Source organism: Diadema setosum, chromosome 10 (genome assembly GCF_964275005.1).
Source record: "Diadema setosum chromosome 10, eeDiaSeto1, whole genome shotgun sequence".
Classification (NCBI taxonomy): Eukaryota; Metazoa; Echinodermata; class Echinoidea; order Diadematoida; family Diadematidae; genus Diadema; species Diadema setosum.
This window is the reverse complement of record NC_092694.1, coordinates 15,698,348-15,717,020: the sequence shown is the minus strand read 5'-3', so window position 1 is coordinate 15,717,020 and position 18,673 is coordinate 15,698,348. Positions and strand designations below refer to the sequence as shown.

General features: G+C 37.6%; 1 protein-coding gene across 1 annotated transcript; it reads left to right on the top strand.

Annotated features, from left to right (window-relative positions):
• Nucleotides 1-6,970: 6,970 nt before the first annotated feature.
• Nucleotides 6,971-12,125, top strand: LOC140234316 (patched domain-containing protein 3-like; the record flags this gene model as incomplete). Its single annotated transcript, XM_072314377.1, has 3 exons — nt 6,971-7,241; nt 8,333-9,985; nt 12,076-12,125. Coding segments are annotated over 3 exons (1,974 nt in total), but the record flags the coding sequence as incomplete, so codon positions are not given.
• Nucleotides 12,126-18,673: the final 6,548 nt, after the last annotated feature.

The window sequence follows — 18,673 nt, the reverse complement described above, 5'->3', positions numbered from 1 at the left end:
ACAAGCCAAGCAGATGGCTTTTTTTGTTTGTTTAATGTTGCCAAGTTAGCATGCCTGTACAGTGACGGGGCATTAAACTGCACATTACTTGAATATGAGACCGTTCTGAAGCAAATAATTTTCACACAACAATAGATATATAATGTACTCTTAAATTAATCCCACAAGAATTGGAACAATCATCCGCAAGCATTCCCACTGATTCCCAGTGATCAGTTACTATCCATCCCCTTTAAAAGTTGGTAGTAGTCATGGATAGAGTATCTTAATAGAGCATGATCAATATCAGCTTATTCTTATAATCCCTTCATTGTTTATGCTGCGGAGTTTCACATCCTGTTTTTTTTTTGTTTTTTTTTGTTTTTTTTTTTTTTTGTTTTTTTTTTTACCTATTCATTGCACAGCTAGCACGTCTTGGTGAGATCAAGCGCTTGCATAGACCCTAAACTTCAGAGCCTATTTTCTCAGTTAATACCTTTCCACAGTTTGTGCTTTCTTTTCAATATTTAGATGGGTTAGGAGGGCCAATTTGAATTGAGTTATACATCGATTTTAAAGCTTAAAGGTTGCTCTTTCAGAATCTACGCTTAACTAAAAATCCATGTCTGGCGACTTTTTGTTGGTTTTGTGATGCAAGGTCATAATCAAAAAATATTAGTGGAAGTTTAAGGAAAATCGGATAATCCATTAAAAAAAAATGAAATTTTACAGTTTCAGTGCAGTCATTGCTGGTTGAGAAGAATACTACAATTTTTGATGTCACATAAACAATGTAGATGGAACATAAAGAAAGCGTAGAGACATATGTATGTATATGTATATCTTTTTATATCTAGCTTTCGCTCACATTTGAATTAAACATTATGTTTGAGAATACTGTATGAACAACTTCGGGTTTTTCTTTCTGTTGCATAATACGTGTTTTGAATCGTCTTATTGTGCTTCAGTGCCGCGTGTTCACTGCAAACACTTGACCGCATGATTTATTGTTCTCTCTTTGTTTTTCTCAAAATAGTGTGACATCATCACTAATGCGATTCTAATAACGTTTCATGTCGCATGGTCTGTGAAAAGATATGAAGTACATAAACAATCAGAAAATTAATAGTTGTAAATTTAATACTGAGGTATAAATGGTAGTAGATGACATGTTATGCGCGGCGTTGTGTATTGCGCAAATGCGTGCACGACAACAACAGAACATCATGTGGAGACGAGAACTGCAGCATGTCCTATATGAAGTTGCTAGGCGTGACGTATCACATCATCCCAAGCGAAAGAGAATTCACTGATAAAACCATTATTTCTTGTTTCATTGTCTTTCACTCAAGCACACGCAAACATACACAATTACGCATCTACGTCTCTTTCGTAGCGATCAAAATCTTGGTTTTTTTAATCTTTATTGCAGATACTTACACAAAGTCATAATAAATTTTGTCCGTGTACATGACATCAGGGATAGTTACAAATCCCAGAATATGCTACAGGAATCAACTGCCAATGATAGTTCAATATGCTAGCCGCTATGCTCGCGCTCTTGCCTCTGTAAAAGGAAGAATATCAAATAATAATAATAATAATGAAATCTTACCTTGGACACATGTGTATTACAACACAACGGCAAGCGACAAGCTGCTACTTCGCCAGCTGAGGCTAGCAACAACGAAAATGCACATTTCTTTTTATTCCGCCATCACAAAAACCTCCATCATTCGCATTGATATCGAGCCCAACCTTTTCTCCTCCCCCCAGAAGCCTACCCGTGACTTGCCGCCGCGCCTCGTGACTATGTAATCGATTGGGCTGCCGACCAATCAGAACACGGCATCCCCACCCACCCCACCCCTATCCCTGACCTCTTTCCCAATGCAGGCGGGCAGGTGAAAAGCACCGCGTTGACGCCTCATCAGAAATGATGGTAGTTGAGATGAAATGTATGCCCGGTTGCAGAATAGATTTCTGATATCTCGCTTTGCAAGCGTCATGTTGAGAGTAACATTTGATTTAACATTCGTCTCAGACCAACGAGTGTCCAAAGTAAATTAATAGAGTGGTGTAGTCTGTAATCCCTCTCTGTCCAATGTATTTGTTTTTATCTCTGAGGTAATATAGCTTTTCCTCAGGAATATCAACGCCTTCTTTCCACCGATTACTAGGGTACTTCCTAGCAGAGGCACAATTTGCTGAAGCTATATATAGGGGCATCCTACTTCATAGGCAACATTGATGTTTTTTTTTATTATTACTACTGTTAATCAATTGTTGCTTTAATTGCAGAACAAAATGAATGCAAACTTATAAAGCAATAACACCCTCATAATGATTGTTACTTGAGAAAATGATTGTGTGTGTCTTGTATAATGCAACCAAACAGCTAGTCCCCACGCGTCACACTAACACACATACACATAATATATAGATGTTGTTTTATAATGATCATTATACCGTCAATTAAAGCTTCGAGATCAACCTTTTTTTTTTTCAGTTTGGACGAATTTGTTGGCTCGACCTGCAAATTCCGCTTAATATAAAGTGCATTATTTGCCAAGCTAAAAAACATGTACTAACCATATCAAAAAAAAAAAAAACAACAACAACAACAGCAGCACCACATTAGCAACAACAACGACAGAGGCCAAACCAATATGCATAGTGTGTGTCATTACAGAGAAAGGGGAAAACCCAGTACTTACCCTCGTGCATGCAATGACGGCACGCATTAACATAATTCCTCGGCATGATGCCCGGCCATTTTATCGATATTGATATTCACGCTTCTAAAAGACAAACCGCAAGCGTGCACACCAACATACAACCAATATTGCTGTTGGCACTGTTTTAAAAATTCACAATGCTGTATGAAATGAATAAAGGACGAGCAATGCTGAAAAGCCCTGAGGTGCAAAAGAGCCGCAATCATTGAGAAATGGGCTGTCGGTCGAATGGTATTATGAATGGAGCTTAGATAAAAGGGTTGGGCCCTGTCTGCATTCAATTCTCTTGTCCAATCAATGCAGTTACTAAGCCATGTCTGTAAATACTCCTTTTGTATCCCAAATAAATTATTATTCTGTTCTATGCATCATTTTTTTTTCAGTGATTGCGACTGGGTTTTCCCACTAGTTGTGAATGGGATGAAACTTAATGTTTGCGACTGGGTTTTTCCACTAGTTGTGAATGGAATAAAATTGAATGTTTGCCTATACTTTAGATAATTTTTTTTTTCTTGTACTCTGTCTCCCCTCACTACCTAGATACGATTTTATTGAGTTGTTTATGTCTTCTGTTTACTTCATCACATCGGTTTCAGGTTGTATGCATTAGTCATATTTATGATGTAGAAACATTTTAAGCAAGCTTTCTGGTTGTTCCTGACAACTTATTTTTCTTTTTGCTTTAATCGGGACATGAATGGTATTTGTCATTTTAAATATTAACTGTTGTAATCATGTGCTGGCACACATTTAAGCGCACGGTTCTTAGATTGAACACACACACACACACACAAAAAAAAACACCCCAGACCCTTCCTCTGATCCTAACCCTAATCCTTATCCTGAACCTTATCCTAACCCTAAGCCAAATTCCAATCCTTAACCTAACTCTAATCTTTTCTATAGTCTCATCACTAACTACTGAGTATAATATACTCACCTCTCCCTATACCCTATACCCCTCTCCCCGTCTATATCATAGACGGGGAGAGGGGTTGTTGTGGGGAGGGGGGGGGGGTAATTGTCCTGATACACTTGAAAACATCACTCAAGCAAGTGAAATAGTAACGTAAATCTTTGCCATCTTTTCCTCATATAAATTTTGTTGCAGTGCTTTCTTTCTTATTTTTGATAATGTATTTCTCCCCCTCCTCCCCCTCTCTTTTTTTTTTTTCTCTCTCTCTCTCTCTCTCTTTGTGGTGGATAGCTATCAGGTTTTTACAAGATTTTCTCCTCTGGGAATCTCTAAGTGTTCTAGTATACGATTACTACACCCCTATCATGTGGGTTATCGTTCAACGAAGTCTCTGCGTAACTCGAACGGAAAAAAAGAAGAAGATGATGAAGAAAATGATATATGAATTTTTCCAGCGGCATAGTGAAACAATATCAAATTGTTCAGTTTTATCTATATAAAGCACCAAATCTGCACATAATGATATTAGATTGAATAGTTCTATTTAAGTAGATTTAGATATACTTATCCCTACCAAACAAAACAAAACAAAACAAAAACAAAACTCCGATGTCTCCTGCCGTTGCCGTGGTAACTATTCATTAAGAGAATATATTATATCCAATAATACGCTACTTTAGTGTCGTCAGGTGACTGCATATATTGCATATATTGATATATCATTACTCGTTTGCATTCAAAGACTTAAAGTGGGGTAGATATGTGAAAAAGATGCTCACATCCAGCGGAGAGTGTGCAATTTTGCTTATAGGGGTATTTGGGAGCGCTGATTTTAAAATATATATATATATATATATATATATCTGACCACTGGGTCGGCCGCCATTTTGAATTCCAATATGGCCGCCATTACGAAACATTTAAAGATCTTCAGTTCCGAATGACACAGGCCACTGAAATTTGATGCATAAAAGCATGGTAATATGATGACTTCAATAACATATTACTTTTATATGTCTGACAAGCTGCGCGGCAGCCAATTTGATTTTTTCTCATATATATATATATATATATATATATAGTTGCCATGCTGGAGTGTTGAAAATCTCTATGTACTCTGGTTTGTAAATTAGACTACCTGATTGAGTGCGCGTTTGCAACTGATTGAGTGCGCGCTATAATTTTATATTGTGACGTCAGTGAATGTGCATTATGCTTTATTTTTGCTGAACTTTCTTCCATGCCTGAGAATGTTAGTCGTGATGTTTGTCTTAGCAGCGGCCCATACGAATTCAAAATAGCGGGCACAGCGTTTGTCGGACACATCACATTATTACATTTCTTCTTTTTTTTCTAACTCAGCAGGTTAAAAAACTTGTCAGCGTCACTCGTCATTTAGAACTCGAGATAGGGATTTTAAACATTTCGTGGAGGCAGCCATTGAAATTCAAAATGGTGGCACTTTGATGTTTGTCAGACACATTAGTCCGTCATTGAATTCAACATATCAAATGGCTCTCGTATATCAAGTGTTAGTGTCACAGGTCATTTAGAATCCAAGATAGGGATCTTTAGATACTCTTGTGACGGCAGCCATATTGGAATTCAAAATGGCAACCGACACAGGGGTAAGATCTCTCGGATCCTGCAATTTTTGAAATCAGCGCCCCAAAATACCTCAATTATCATGCAAAATTTCATACTCTCTGCCGGATGTGAGCATCTCGACCAATTCTTGCTCCATATTTGCCCCACTATTAGTCCTTCTCTTTTGTCTTCTCCGTTCCAATGGAAACGAATTACTTTTTTTTTAATATACATATTTCCAATTAAACATTAAAGAAATGTATCAACAGTGATAAAATCTATGTATTTAGAACTGCTAGCAATAGCAGTCCTAATCTGTCAACGTCATCGGAGTGCTCAGAAATGGTGGTTGCCATGGCAACACAATTCCCAGAAACTTCATCGTAGCGTATATTTTTAATATGAGAAGATGTAACCTCAAAATAGAAATGTCTGCGAATATTTGTTTCAGTACAAGTTCTATTTGCAGTTAAAATCATGATAATGTAAAGTCATATTTCCTTTATAGAATAGTTATTGCTATGGCAACGACTTCTTCTAAATGGCTCTTTTAGGAAATAACAGCGATCCAAAACAGCGATCAAAAGACATCACAAATGACTAGGGCAGGCCTACACAAATGAAATAGAGCACAAAGAACAGACGTTGACTATCTACGATCTAGATGTATATGATTACGATAAAAGTCATACCTGATAAAACAGTTGCTATTCCAACACCATGATGGAAATGTTTAACAAGGTGTGCTTACTTTACAAATCAACACAAAATCATATTGGAATGTATTTTAAAAGTAACCCCTCTCCGACACACCATCAGCTCAATAATATTAGGTTTCGCCTCTAGGTGAAAGCGAAATATTATTAAGCAAAGGAGTGAAGATATGGGGATTTTTTTTTTTTCGTAAATTACAACTGCTCATCTACATTATTTAACAGAAATATGGGCAAAAAAAAGAACCAATGGGTATCGAATCAGTTATCTACTGCTTTTCGGGAAGCTATACTACAACTAGGCTATCCCTGTTTACCGGCAGTGACATAATAAACTTGGAACAGATACCCAAACTCCGAAATGCCGACATTGTTATGTTAAGTAGAATCAAAGATGGACAAGGCATACTAAATTAATTCAAGAGCTCATTAGGAATATAGGTGAGGATATGGAGTATGTCTTTTATTCAACTTGTCTCCCTTTACATCCCCTATATAGATCTAGTTACTTTCCTTTTGCTGGTAAACTGGTGGGAGGCAAAAGTCACAGAAAGGCTGTCATGCAATCATATAAATCAGTTAATGACATTCCGTGAAAAAAAGGGAAACGAATGCATGCTTGTGCAAAACCAAATAACATATAAACATAATGTGACCGTCGATATATTGATATTTATTCACTACTATGTCAAATCATTCCCCCCCCCCCCCCAACTCGCTTGCAGTCCAAATCTCAGTTACCTCCCCCCCCCCCCTTCAGAAAAAAAAAATGATTAAAACGTTTTAAAATCATGAAAGTTATCATGAAAAATCTGAAGTCCATTGGAGATCATTGTTTGTTGTTAGGGAACTACATTTAATAATATGTAACGTATATAGAGAAGATGAAACACGTCAATTCTACTTAATATTAACGAGGCTTGCCTTGGTGCCGTGTGTATTTTCTGCGTCAAATTTGTACGCAAATTTGTCAAAGAATATAAAGCAACCACAACGACAAAAGTACACATCCCTGAACGTGTGTTAAAATTCAAATTTCAAAAAAAAAAAAAAAAAAAATCTGTAATTATAGCTGGGACAACTTTGAGTCCGACGCAATATCTGTCTCATTCATCCATTCCCACACGTTACTCTTCACTTTCGCCATCACATCATGTGTGATGTTTGACTGGGTGTTCAGCAAACCTTTTCTTGGCTTCATGGGAACAATCTCCGCGTGTCTTGCCGTGGCGTCCTCTCTGGGACTACTTTCCTACGCTGGGGTCAACTTCAACATTGTGACGTCCTCAATGCCATTCCTAATCATTGGTAAGTGTTAAGTATACAGTGTGCAGTGACCGGTGAACCCTTTCAGAACTACATTTTTCACTTAGGACCAATTGACTTAGTAGATATACAACTTCTTTTTTTTTTGGGGGGGGGGGTGTTATCTCAAAAAACAAAAACAAAACAAAACAAAACTTTGAGGCTGGGTTCACGATATGAACTTGGTCTTCTTTCTTGTGTGCACATAGTAATGAATTACATTTCAAAATACGTTTTACGATCAATAATTTGTTGAATTCAATATCAAGTGTCAACCTCTCAAACGAAATCAACAAACTCCGACTAAAGAATTGTGTTTTTCCCTGTCTTGGTTAGAACAGAAAGCAAAGCAAAAACTCAGCAAAGTAGCCAGTCCACACAATAAAACGACTATCACAATTTGGTAACGAACAAACTTGTTTTACAGATAGCTGGCATACGTCGTCAGCCTGAAAGAAACAGACGATGGCAAACTCTTGCAGTACCTATAGAATAGAATATCAACTCTTTATAATTATCATGTGCCATGTTCGCATGCCCGACTTAGGCGATGACGTGCCAACTTCGCATATTCTGCTCTAAATAGCCAAATGCCACAGTACAATGAAAGCGTTTCTCTTGATTCCATTCCTGTCACATGTAGCTCGCATTATATGTAGTGATTGGCTATAAAGTAGTGTTCCCAACTGAGTTTGCTAACAAAATTTAAGTTCCAGACACTGTTTTCTGTGTCGATGTCATGCCTCCAGTGCCTTTACAGTAATGCAGCCACTGGTCATTTAAAAGAAAAACGATGATAGATTTGTTACAAGATTTACATCACAGGAAAGCTTGGCATTTTCTTCACAACTTTGCTCATTACATATCCAAAGTCACGAAAATCTATTGAACTTACATGGATTTGAAAAAAAACAAACAGAATGTTTCCCCAAAGCATGACTGCGTTGCTGTCTCAGAATAACATGGCACACAGAGGGGTTACACCACGGCACATAAAGAGTTAAGGAACTTAATCTGGAAAGCAATCAAAAGGATAACGTTTTCTGTTTTGTTTGTTTTACTCATGATTTCATCTTAAACCTCATCTCATCTAGGAATCGGGATTGATGACATGTTCATCATGCTTGCTGCTTGGCGGAAGACCAGTCCGTGTGACAGTGTTGAGGAACGGATGGGGAAAGCCTTCTCCGAGGCGGCAGTCTCCATCACCATCACCAGCATTACCGACGCCCTCGCCTTCGGTATAGGGTCGATTAACCCACTACCAGCGGTCCGCGTATTTTGTCTGTATACCGGCGTCGCAGTCATCTTCGACTATATCTTCCAGATTACTTTCTTTGGAGCCTGCATGACACTCACTGGTCGAAGGGAGGCGGCGAATCGTCACGTTTGGACTTTGATGAAAGTAAAATCGCCAGATGAAGCGCCCTCAACGGCATACAAGTTCTTTTGCACAGGTGGTCTGTCGGAAGAACAACGCCGTGAAAAGACGATCGGAAACTGTGAAACCGGTCTTATGACGTTTTTCAAAGAATACTACGGACCATTCCTGATGAAACCCGGAGTAAAGTTCCTCACCATGCTTGCTTTCTGCGCCTATCTGGGTGGTGCAATCTATGGATGCTTGAATGTTTCCGAGGGTTTGGAGTTGAAGCTACTGGCACGTTCCGGGTCACCAGCTTTCGATTTCTTCGAGCATCAGTCTGATCATTTTTCGACTTATGGGCCTTATGTTTCTGTTGTCATCCAGAAAAGCCTTAATTACAGTGACGCCGAAGTCCAGCAAGATTTGGAGGCTATCGTGGAAGATTTCGAAAGCAGCAAATACATTCATTCCTCTGAGTACACAGAATTTTGGCTTCGGGACTTCCTGAAATTCCTGGATGCAGCAAATGTTTCAGCAAGTACAAGATCAGACCCAGATGAGTTCTCTCGCCTACTTGTTAACCAATTCCTCGTTAACCCCTCTTTCTCAAGATACTCACAAGACATCGTTTTCGAGGAAGGTTCCAACGACACTGTGATAGAGTCATCCCGATTCATACTCACGGGAGATGGCTTGGTCACCACAAACCAGCAAGTGCAGATGATGAGTGAAGTTCGAGACAAGGCTAGTGAAGCCAGCATAACTTTAACCGCGTTTTCACCCTTCTTCATCGTTTACCAGCAGTATGCCAGGATCCGACCTGTCACAATCCAAAATCTCTCTATAGCCATCGCCGCCATGTTCGTCGTCGCTTTCTTTCTCATCCCCAATCTAATCTGCTCCGTGGTGGTAGCCCTGTGCATCGCGTCCATTGAGGTTGGTATCGTTGGCTACATGTCCCTGTGGGACGTACGTCTGGATAGTATCTCTATGATCAACCTCATTCTCTGCATAGGATTCAGCGTCGATTTCTCCGCCCACATCACGTACTCCTTTCTCTCTGGTCCCGAAGAGTACGACGGCAAACACAGAGATAGGCTCTCGATGGCATCTCAGCATGCCGTGATGGCGCTCTACTCTCTCGGTATGCCCATCCTGCAAGGAGCCATTTCTACAATCATCGCAATAATCGCCCTAAACTGGTCAACCAGCTACATATTTGTCGCCTTCTTCAAGGTGATGCTCCTGGTGATGCTCTTTGGGATTCTCCATAGTCTTGTCTTTCTGCCAGTCCTCCTCTCGTCATTCGGCTGCTGCTTCTGTTGGTCCAATGAAGGTGACGATCGACAGGATAACAACAAGGTTCGCGTATCTTCGTACGGTGAGTTGTATACCTCGTAATTATACCGGTAAATACCACGAAATTGTCGCCGATCAGGCTAATGTGACAATGCTTAATCCGACTTTACAATAACTGAGTATATTTTTACATTCAATTCGCAAAATATAGTTTGTTGTTGAAAATAATTGTATTATTTTATTCTCCCATTTGAAAAAGCATGCCTACTTTGTGCAAGTGCTCCCTTTTACCCAAGACATTTGCTTTAACATTGGTTTAAGAACAAGTTTATACACTCGGCAAAAAAAGAAAGTAAACGCTTTTTCAAGTTAAGATTTCTCATGGAATATTTGGCTGAAAGCTAATTAATTTTATACCATATTGAAGGTAATTTGTGACACGCTACAACAAAAGGATCCGAAAGTCGGGGGAGGACAATTTTCTAAAATTGACATGACATTATTTCCTTACTCTTCTACTTCGATGTCATATATAACACATTTCATAAAAGTACTCTGTTACGGAGATATCGACGATTTTATTAGCGCATGTCAAGTGAATGAGAAAATCAGAGTATCGAGAAAAATGCCTTGAAAGTTTTCCTTCCGACGCTAACATGAACAAGGGGAAGCGAGACAGTTTTCACCGCTTGACAATAGAAGGTATGCTCCTAGCGACCTCCGCAATGTTCATTCAAGCTTAGCGCCAGCGGTCTACGCACGACCAATCAGTAACCAGAATGCCAGAATACAAATCTTCGGACACGTTTCTGTTAGGTTGAAAGTCGGAAAGTAATGTCCCAGAAAAACGCTAATTTCTTGCCTTTCTATTGATTATTTAGCTTAGAAATTTCGGCAGATGATGGACAAAACATTAGACTAGAAAATTATGCCCATAACAGAAATCCGATTGTTTTGACCAATTTTGATGGCGTGACTTCAAACTCGATTTTCTCGGTTCAGCCGTCAGCGACTTTAGGATCCTTTTGTTGTAGCGGGTCACATTTGATTGGCTATCAACCTGGTAGGTCAACAAAAGGGGAAACTTTACGCATGAGTAAACAACATTGTATTTCCCTTCCAGGGCACTAAAGAAAAAAAAAATGCCAAACTGAACAAGTTGTCATTCTTGCGTATGTGCTCTTCCATAGAACAATAAGAACAAACAACAAATTTCACACAAGAAGAAACATGAATTAAGTTGCAAAAATAAACCTTTGATCTCTGTGATATCTTTAAAGCCCAAAATATCAATGAGGGATTCAAATAATGGAGGAAAATAAAGTATTTTACGCCATATCAAAATTCCAATGAAATAAGGGAAGATGTAATAATTAACAAAAATGGTAAAAACGCGAGTTTTTTCTTTAATTAGGAAATTGTAAATAATGTTTTGTTCTTGAAATTGTAACATGGATTTTTAAGCTTTAAGCTATGTCATTTGAAGTGTGACTTGACAGAAAATTCTCATTTTTCCCCTTTAAATCCCCATTTTGTTTTTCTAGAGGTTATAAAGAGATAAAGAGAACAAAACCTTATTTTCCTATTTCATTCATGTCTCGCATTATGTTAAACTGGTCTTTTGTTGTCAATGTTATCGTGAAGGGCATTTGCAAATGAAAGAGAACATGTTAATTTTTGCAATTTTCAATATTGTGCCTTGGAAGACAAACACGAATGTGCTCCCCCATGTGTAAATTTCTCTTCTTAATTACCCTATTAACTTCATAGCCAATTAAATAACCTTTAATATGGTATATAATACGTTGATTTTCATAGAAATCTTCGATGACAAACATGACCTCGAAAAAGTGTTTACTTTCTTTTCTTTCTTTTTGTGCTGAGTGTAATTTGCTTTTGTCTTTATATGCATTGATAACTGGGGAGCATTATGTACGGTTTGGCTTGGTTTGGGGCTTTTTTTTTTATTTGCAAAGGATGACAGCCCTCAGACAGGATCAAGGGTGGAAAAAAAGTTATGCTATTCAATTGAAAATTATCATTATGTTTTTCCCACAATTTCCTCATATTAATATTCACTCAGACTGTTTTTAAGCCAATGAAATAGTAAATGCGTCTACTATATTTTAAAAGGCTTGTTTTTCTCCCTGTCGAAATTTTCTCCTTTTTTAGGTATGCCGAACAACGTGCATAACAACGCCGCCTTTGCACCAGATGCATAAGTGTCTTGACAAGATTTAGACTATTTGGTCGTCCGTGAACTTGAATATCAATTGGGTGCAACGTAATGTTGTGGACAAAACTTTGGATTTAACTTCGAATGTATTGCTTTAGAGGTGCTTTGCCCACAGTCTACCAGGTGGGTCAATTATTATCCAAAATATCATCGTTCTGTGACAGGCATGCAGTGATATCGTTGAAGAGATGGCAAATTCTGAGGCCTGAATTTGATCTCTTGAATGCTGAAGAACTTCCATTTTCTTTACTCATTTACCAACCAAATACAATTTTATTCTCTCTTTTGGTAGAAACAGAGGAACACGATTTCTTGTAATTCCTGGTCCCTTCAATAGGGAATAATAACACACAAATCATTCCTTTTTAAACAACGTCCTAAATAGTTCCTAGCATACCCCTCCCCCTTCAGAAAGACTTTCAGTGATACTGTTTTTTTCTGAAATTTTAGATAAAGGATTATCCTCAGACAAAAAATATTATTGGAGGATAAGCACATTTACACAGTATTCCCACAAAAGGCTGAATTACCGTTAACGTGTAATATGTGACCCTGCATCACAAAACGAACAAAAAGTCGCACCCCTTGATTTTACGTGAGGACTCAAAAATGTTGAAACGGGTCAACTAAGTAAATATTGATTTTTTTTCATATTTTCTGAAAGAACTACCTTTTTTTACATTATTTATAAGTTTAGGATCATGAAATGAATGGGATAGTGCATTTTCAGAAGTTTTGTTTTTTTCTACAACTCTTTTTCTTTAAAGTAGTGAGATCAGGTATGTCTTATAGGCCCCATATAGGCCCCATTTCATTTCTTGATAACCCTTTGCACACTCTTCACTTTCAAGGCTGATAACTTTTGAATGGATAAGGCTACTGCTTTGAAAGTTGGAATTGATAATGGGCGGGATGTGTTAATAAAGCATGTTTAATTTCGACTTGATTTGATAATCCCTTCAACGTTGTTGCCCCAACGGTTTGTAAAGATTAAAGGTGTGATTTCACAGAGCACGCGAACGATTTGCGAACGACGCGAACGGCAAAATCCAGCATTCGTATTTTAGGCTGCAAAAGATCGCCAAACTAACGTGAGGGTTCGGAAGCGTCGTCTATTGTTCGCGAATGCCGTTTTTACTTTGGCGGAGAATTAAAAAAAAAATGAAATTTTCTGCGAACCTTTTCCGCACACTTGGTTGTGATTTGCTCTTGAATTGTTCTCGAAGGTGTCTTTAAAGCCTCGTCATATGCGCAAGATCTTCGCAAGACACGCGCGATGCTCGCAAAATGTTCGTGAAACTCCAAACAGACTCCGAATCTTGGGAGAATGTCTCGCGTATATTACGCGAAATCTGCGAATTTTTTACGATCATTTTACGACGTAATCGCAAACTGTCGCGTACCTTTTGAGACACTCTCGCTATCGTTTAGCGCACGTTTGGGGGGATGTATGACCTATACGTTTCCTACAAATAAAAATCGTAGCATCTAAACATCAAACAAATATTAACAACTATAGTAAAAAAAAGAATAAAGACTAGCAAAGACAAAGAAGTGTTTGATATACAAAAAAAAAATCGCAGAATACACTTAAAATAATCTAAAGTATGTAACATTTCATTTGAACTATAGAGATTATGTGTTGGAGGAACTCCAAAAAAGAAATGCTTTACTAGTGGAGATACGTCCTAGGGGAAAAAATGTAGGAAAGCACACGATAAAGAAATGAGAGAAAAAGTAAAAAGAAAGAAGAGGAAAGAAAAAAGATTCAACTCCAGACAGCTTCCACCTCTCCTTGGGTACTTTTTCTCCCATTATTATTGAAAATGTTTCGTTTGTCGCATTTCCGTCGGGTGTTCTTCATGTACGTAACATGCTGTACTTTAGCAATGATACACACGACATTCGCACATACGTCGTGGAAACGTCGCACAAATTGCGCAAGAGTAGTTTTCGGCTTCATTGTCGGAACACATTCAGAAAAAGACTTTCCCGAATGTTAGATTTTGTCATTCGCATCCTTCGCAAATCGTTCGCTTGCTCCGTGAAATCACACCTAATAAAGGTGTGATTTCACGGAGCACGCGAACGATTTGCGAAGGACGCGAATGGCAAAATCCAGCATTCGTATTTTAGTCTGCAAAAGATCGCCAAACGAACGTCAGGGTGCGGAAGCGTCGTCAATTGTTCGCGAATGTCGTTTTTACTTCGGCGAGAATTTCAAAAAAGTTTGAAATTTTTTGCGAACCTTTTCCGCACACTTGGTCGTGATTAAAATTCTGCTCTTGAGTTGTTCTCGAAAGTGTCTTTAAAGCCTCGTCATATGCGCAAGACCTTCGCAAGACACGCGCGATGTTCGCAAAATGTTCGTGAAACCCCAAACAGACTCCAAATCTTTGGAGAATGTCTCGCGTATGTTACGCGAAATCTGCGATTTTTTTACGATCATTTTACGAAGTAATCGCAAATTGTTCGCGTACCTTTTGAGACACTCTCGCGAACGTTTAGCGCACGTTTGGGGGATGTATGACCTATACGTTTTCTACAAATACAAATCGTAGCATACATCTAAACATCAAACAAAATATCAACGACTATAGTAACAAAAAAATAAAGACTAGCAAAGAGAAAAAAGTGTTTGATATACAAAAAAAAAATCGCAGAATACATTTTAATTAATCAGTTAATCTGAAGTATGTAAAATTTCATTTGAACTATAGAGATTACGTGTTGGAGGAACTGCAAAAACAAACTGTACAAACAAATGTAAGAAAGCACACGATAGAGAAATGAGAGAAAAAGAAAGGAGAAATAGAGGAAAGAAAAAAGATTCAACTCAAGACAGCTTACACCTCTCCTTGGGTACATCTTCTCCCATGATTATTGAAAATGTTTCGTTGTTCGCATTTCCGTCGCGTGTTCTTCGTGTACGTAACATGCTGTACTTTAGCAATGATACACGCAACATTCGTCACATACGTCGTGGAAACTTCGCACAAATTGCGCAAGAGTAGTTTTCGGCTTCATTGTCGGAACACATTCGGAGAAAATCTTTTCCGAATGTTGGATTTTGTCATTCGCATCCTTCGCAAATCGTTCGTGTGCTCCGTGAAATCACACCTTAAGTGCTTGAAAAGACAGATTGTTTAAACCCTATACTTCACAGCCTCTTTTCTCTGTTCACACTTTTCCAGAGTGCGTGCTTTCTTTCCAATATTCAGATAGGTTAGGAGAGACTATTTCAATTGAGCTATACATCATTTTAAAGCTTAGAGTTTGCTCTTTCAGAATCTGTCCTTAACTAAAAATCCATGCCTGGTGACTTTTTGTTTGTTTTGTGATGCAAGCAGGGTCACATATTATACAACAGTCGCATTCAAGTATTTTGCGACATACTGATGGCTGATGACAGACTTTAATAAGAAAGGAAATGAGGGTGTGGAGGCAACAAGGCAGTGATATCAAATCTTAGAATAAAGTGACAAAAACTGAGTGAATCTATTCTTCCCTGGTAACATCTACCCTATTCGTTCTACTTCATGAGGTGCGTAAAGGGGATCGCCCCGTCACCGTACAGGCATGCTTACCTGGAAACATTAAACTGCACACTACTTGAATATGAGACCATTCTGGAAAAAAAAATCACACATCAATAGATATATAATGTACTCTTAAATGAATCCCACAAGGATTGGAACAATCATCCCCCAGCATTCCCACTCATCAGTTACTAGCCATCCCCTTTAACCATTCAGTTCTACAACATAAACGTTTCAAGAATAGAGGCAAAGGCAGTTTTTTTTAAAAGCTCCTTGCTCTTTGTCTCATTCAAACACACACACACACACACACACACACACACACACACACACATATATATATATATATATATATATATATATATATGATTAGATATATAAATGCTCCTATCTGTCTGTCTTGTGTATATAATTGCCTTATATGTGTGAGTTTTTGTTTGCCTGTATGTGTATAGGGCCTAATTATAATCAAAGAAATATATTGCTGTCATATTTTGATGTTTGTATACTAATCGAACGTATGAAGGAATTTGTGTGACCCCGAATGTAAATTATGTATTTATTCTGACGAGCATGTATACATATAAAGATAATAATGATAATAATAATAACAATAATAATAATAATCAGTAGTAGTAGTAGTAGTATTGTTATTATCATTTCTTGTTTTTTTATTATTATCTATATTTTCATTATTATAACATAATTATATTATTTATGCACACAGTATGGTTCTGTTATAAGACTCAAAGTTGGAAGGGGAAGGGAAGAGTGTATAAAAAATGTGTACAAAGCGTAGCCAGCAGTAAATGCTTGGATATGATGGGATCAAATGTAGCTGAAAACTTTAAGGAGACACAAATTATATTTTTCTCCTTAAGCTCTAGAATATCGTTAATGTACAGTTATAGTGGAGCGGCATAGCCGAACAATTGTGCATTTTGTGATAAAAGCACCAAATTTCGTACACAGGTTGACAATCACGTTCAGATTAAATTTAGATATTGGGCCATTGTAAATAGCGCCCTCAACGTCCATGGCAGCCATTTTTCAAAATGGCTGCCATAAAAGCCATGTTTTCGTAAAATTTGCTAATTTTAAGAGAGAAAAGTCAATGAAATTTTAGTTACAAATGGGAAATTACATTCAAAATTAATCTAGATATCGGGCCATCGGAAAAAGCGCCCTCAACGGCCATGGCAGGCATTTTTCAAAATGGTCGCCATATAAAATGTCATTTTTTCAAAATATTTGCTAACTTCAGAAGGGAAAGCCAGTAAGATTTTGCAAACAAGTGGGAAATTACATTCAAAATGAATTTAAATATTTGGCCATTGTAAATTGCGCCCTCAACGTCCATGACAGCCATTTTTCAAAATGGCTGTCTAATGTGCCACTTCTTCAATGATTCTGCAAATTTCAGAAAGGAAAACTTTATAAGATTTTGCCCATAACTGTTAATTACATTCAAAATAAATCTAGATATTGGGCCATCAGAAATTGCGCCCTCAACGGCCATGGTAGCCATTTTTTTTTTTCAAACCGGCCGTCATAAATGCCATTTTTTTGTTAAAAAATGCAAATTTCAGAAGGGAAAGCCATTTTTTTTCTTTTTTGCAAACAAGCGGGAAATTACATACAAAATAAATCCAGATAAGTGCGCTCTCAATGGCTATGGCAGCCATTTTCTTTCTTTTTTTTTTGTTAATGGGCACCATAAGTGCCACTTTTTCATTAAAAAAAAATACTAATTTCAAAAGGAAAAGTCAATGAAATTTTGGTTATAAATGGAAAATGACATTTAGAATAAATCTCGATAATGGGCCATCGGAAATTGCGCCCTCAACGGTCATGACAGTCATTTTTCAAAATGGCCGCCATAAATGCTATATTTTCGAAAAGATTTACTAAAATCACAAGGAAAAGCCAACGAGATTTTGCAAACAGGTGGGAAATTACATTCAAAGGTAAACATATTGGGCCATTGCAAATTGCCCCCTCAATGGCCATTCCAGCCATTTTTCAAAATGGCCACCATGAATGTATTTTTTTCGTAAAGTGTTCCAGACGTCAATCAGAATTTCCAGAAAGGTGGAAAATTACATTCAAACTGAATTTGATAAGAGGCTATCCAAAAGTGCACCCTCAACAGCAATAGCAGCCAAGTTTCAAAACAGCTGCCATGGATGCCCCTCTTTTTTTGCAAAAATTTGCTGATGTCAGAAGGAAAAGTCAATAAGACTTTGCAAACAAGTTGAGAATTATGCTCAAAAACTAAATTTAAGTATAAGGTCTTCTTAGAAGGCGCCCTCAAGGGCCATGCTGACCGCCATGGATGTCTGCTTTTTTTTTTGTAAGATTTGCTAATTTCAGAGAGAAAATCAATTAAATTTGTACATATGTTGAAAATCATATTGAAAAGAAAATGATATACGAGGTCATTACAAATGGCACCATCAATGACCATGGCAGCCATTTTCCAAATGGCCACTTTAGCTGCTATTAATTTTTTGAAAATATGATAATGCCAGAAGAAGACAATACAATTTCTTGTGCAAATTGACAAAATATATTCGAATAAATTCAAGTTTGAATTTGAATTTGAATTTGAAACAAAGATATTGAGCCACTATTTAAACATTGTCCCCAACGGCTATGGCAGCTCTTTGTCAAAATGGCTTCCACACACTCCTTTATTTTCATTTGCTTATTCCAGAAGGAGAAAGCAATAGAGTACTACTAAACAGCCATTATATCTAATGCAATCTGGTATTCAAAGAAATTTAAATTTTAAAAAAAGGTTTCGCTGATGGGTTGGTTCAAAATTCATGTTTTCAGTTTAGTTCTAATTGCAGTATTTCGCGTGTGACGGCTAACAGTATGGATATCAAAGGTATGTGTTTTTATAGAAGCATAGCAAGTAAAATAACTTTTTTCCTAAAATGAAAGGCCATTTTTTTCGTATCTATCTTAAGAATATTTAGGAAGTTACATT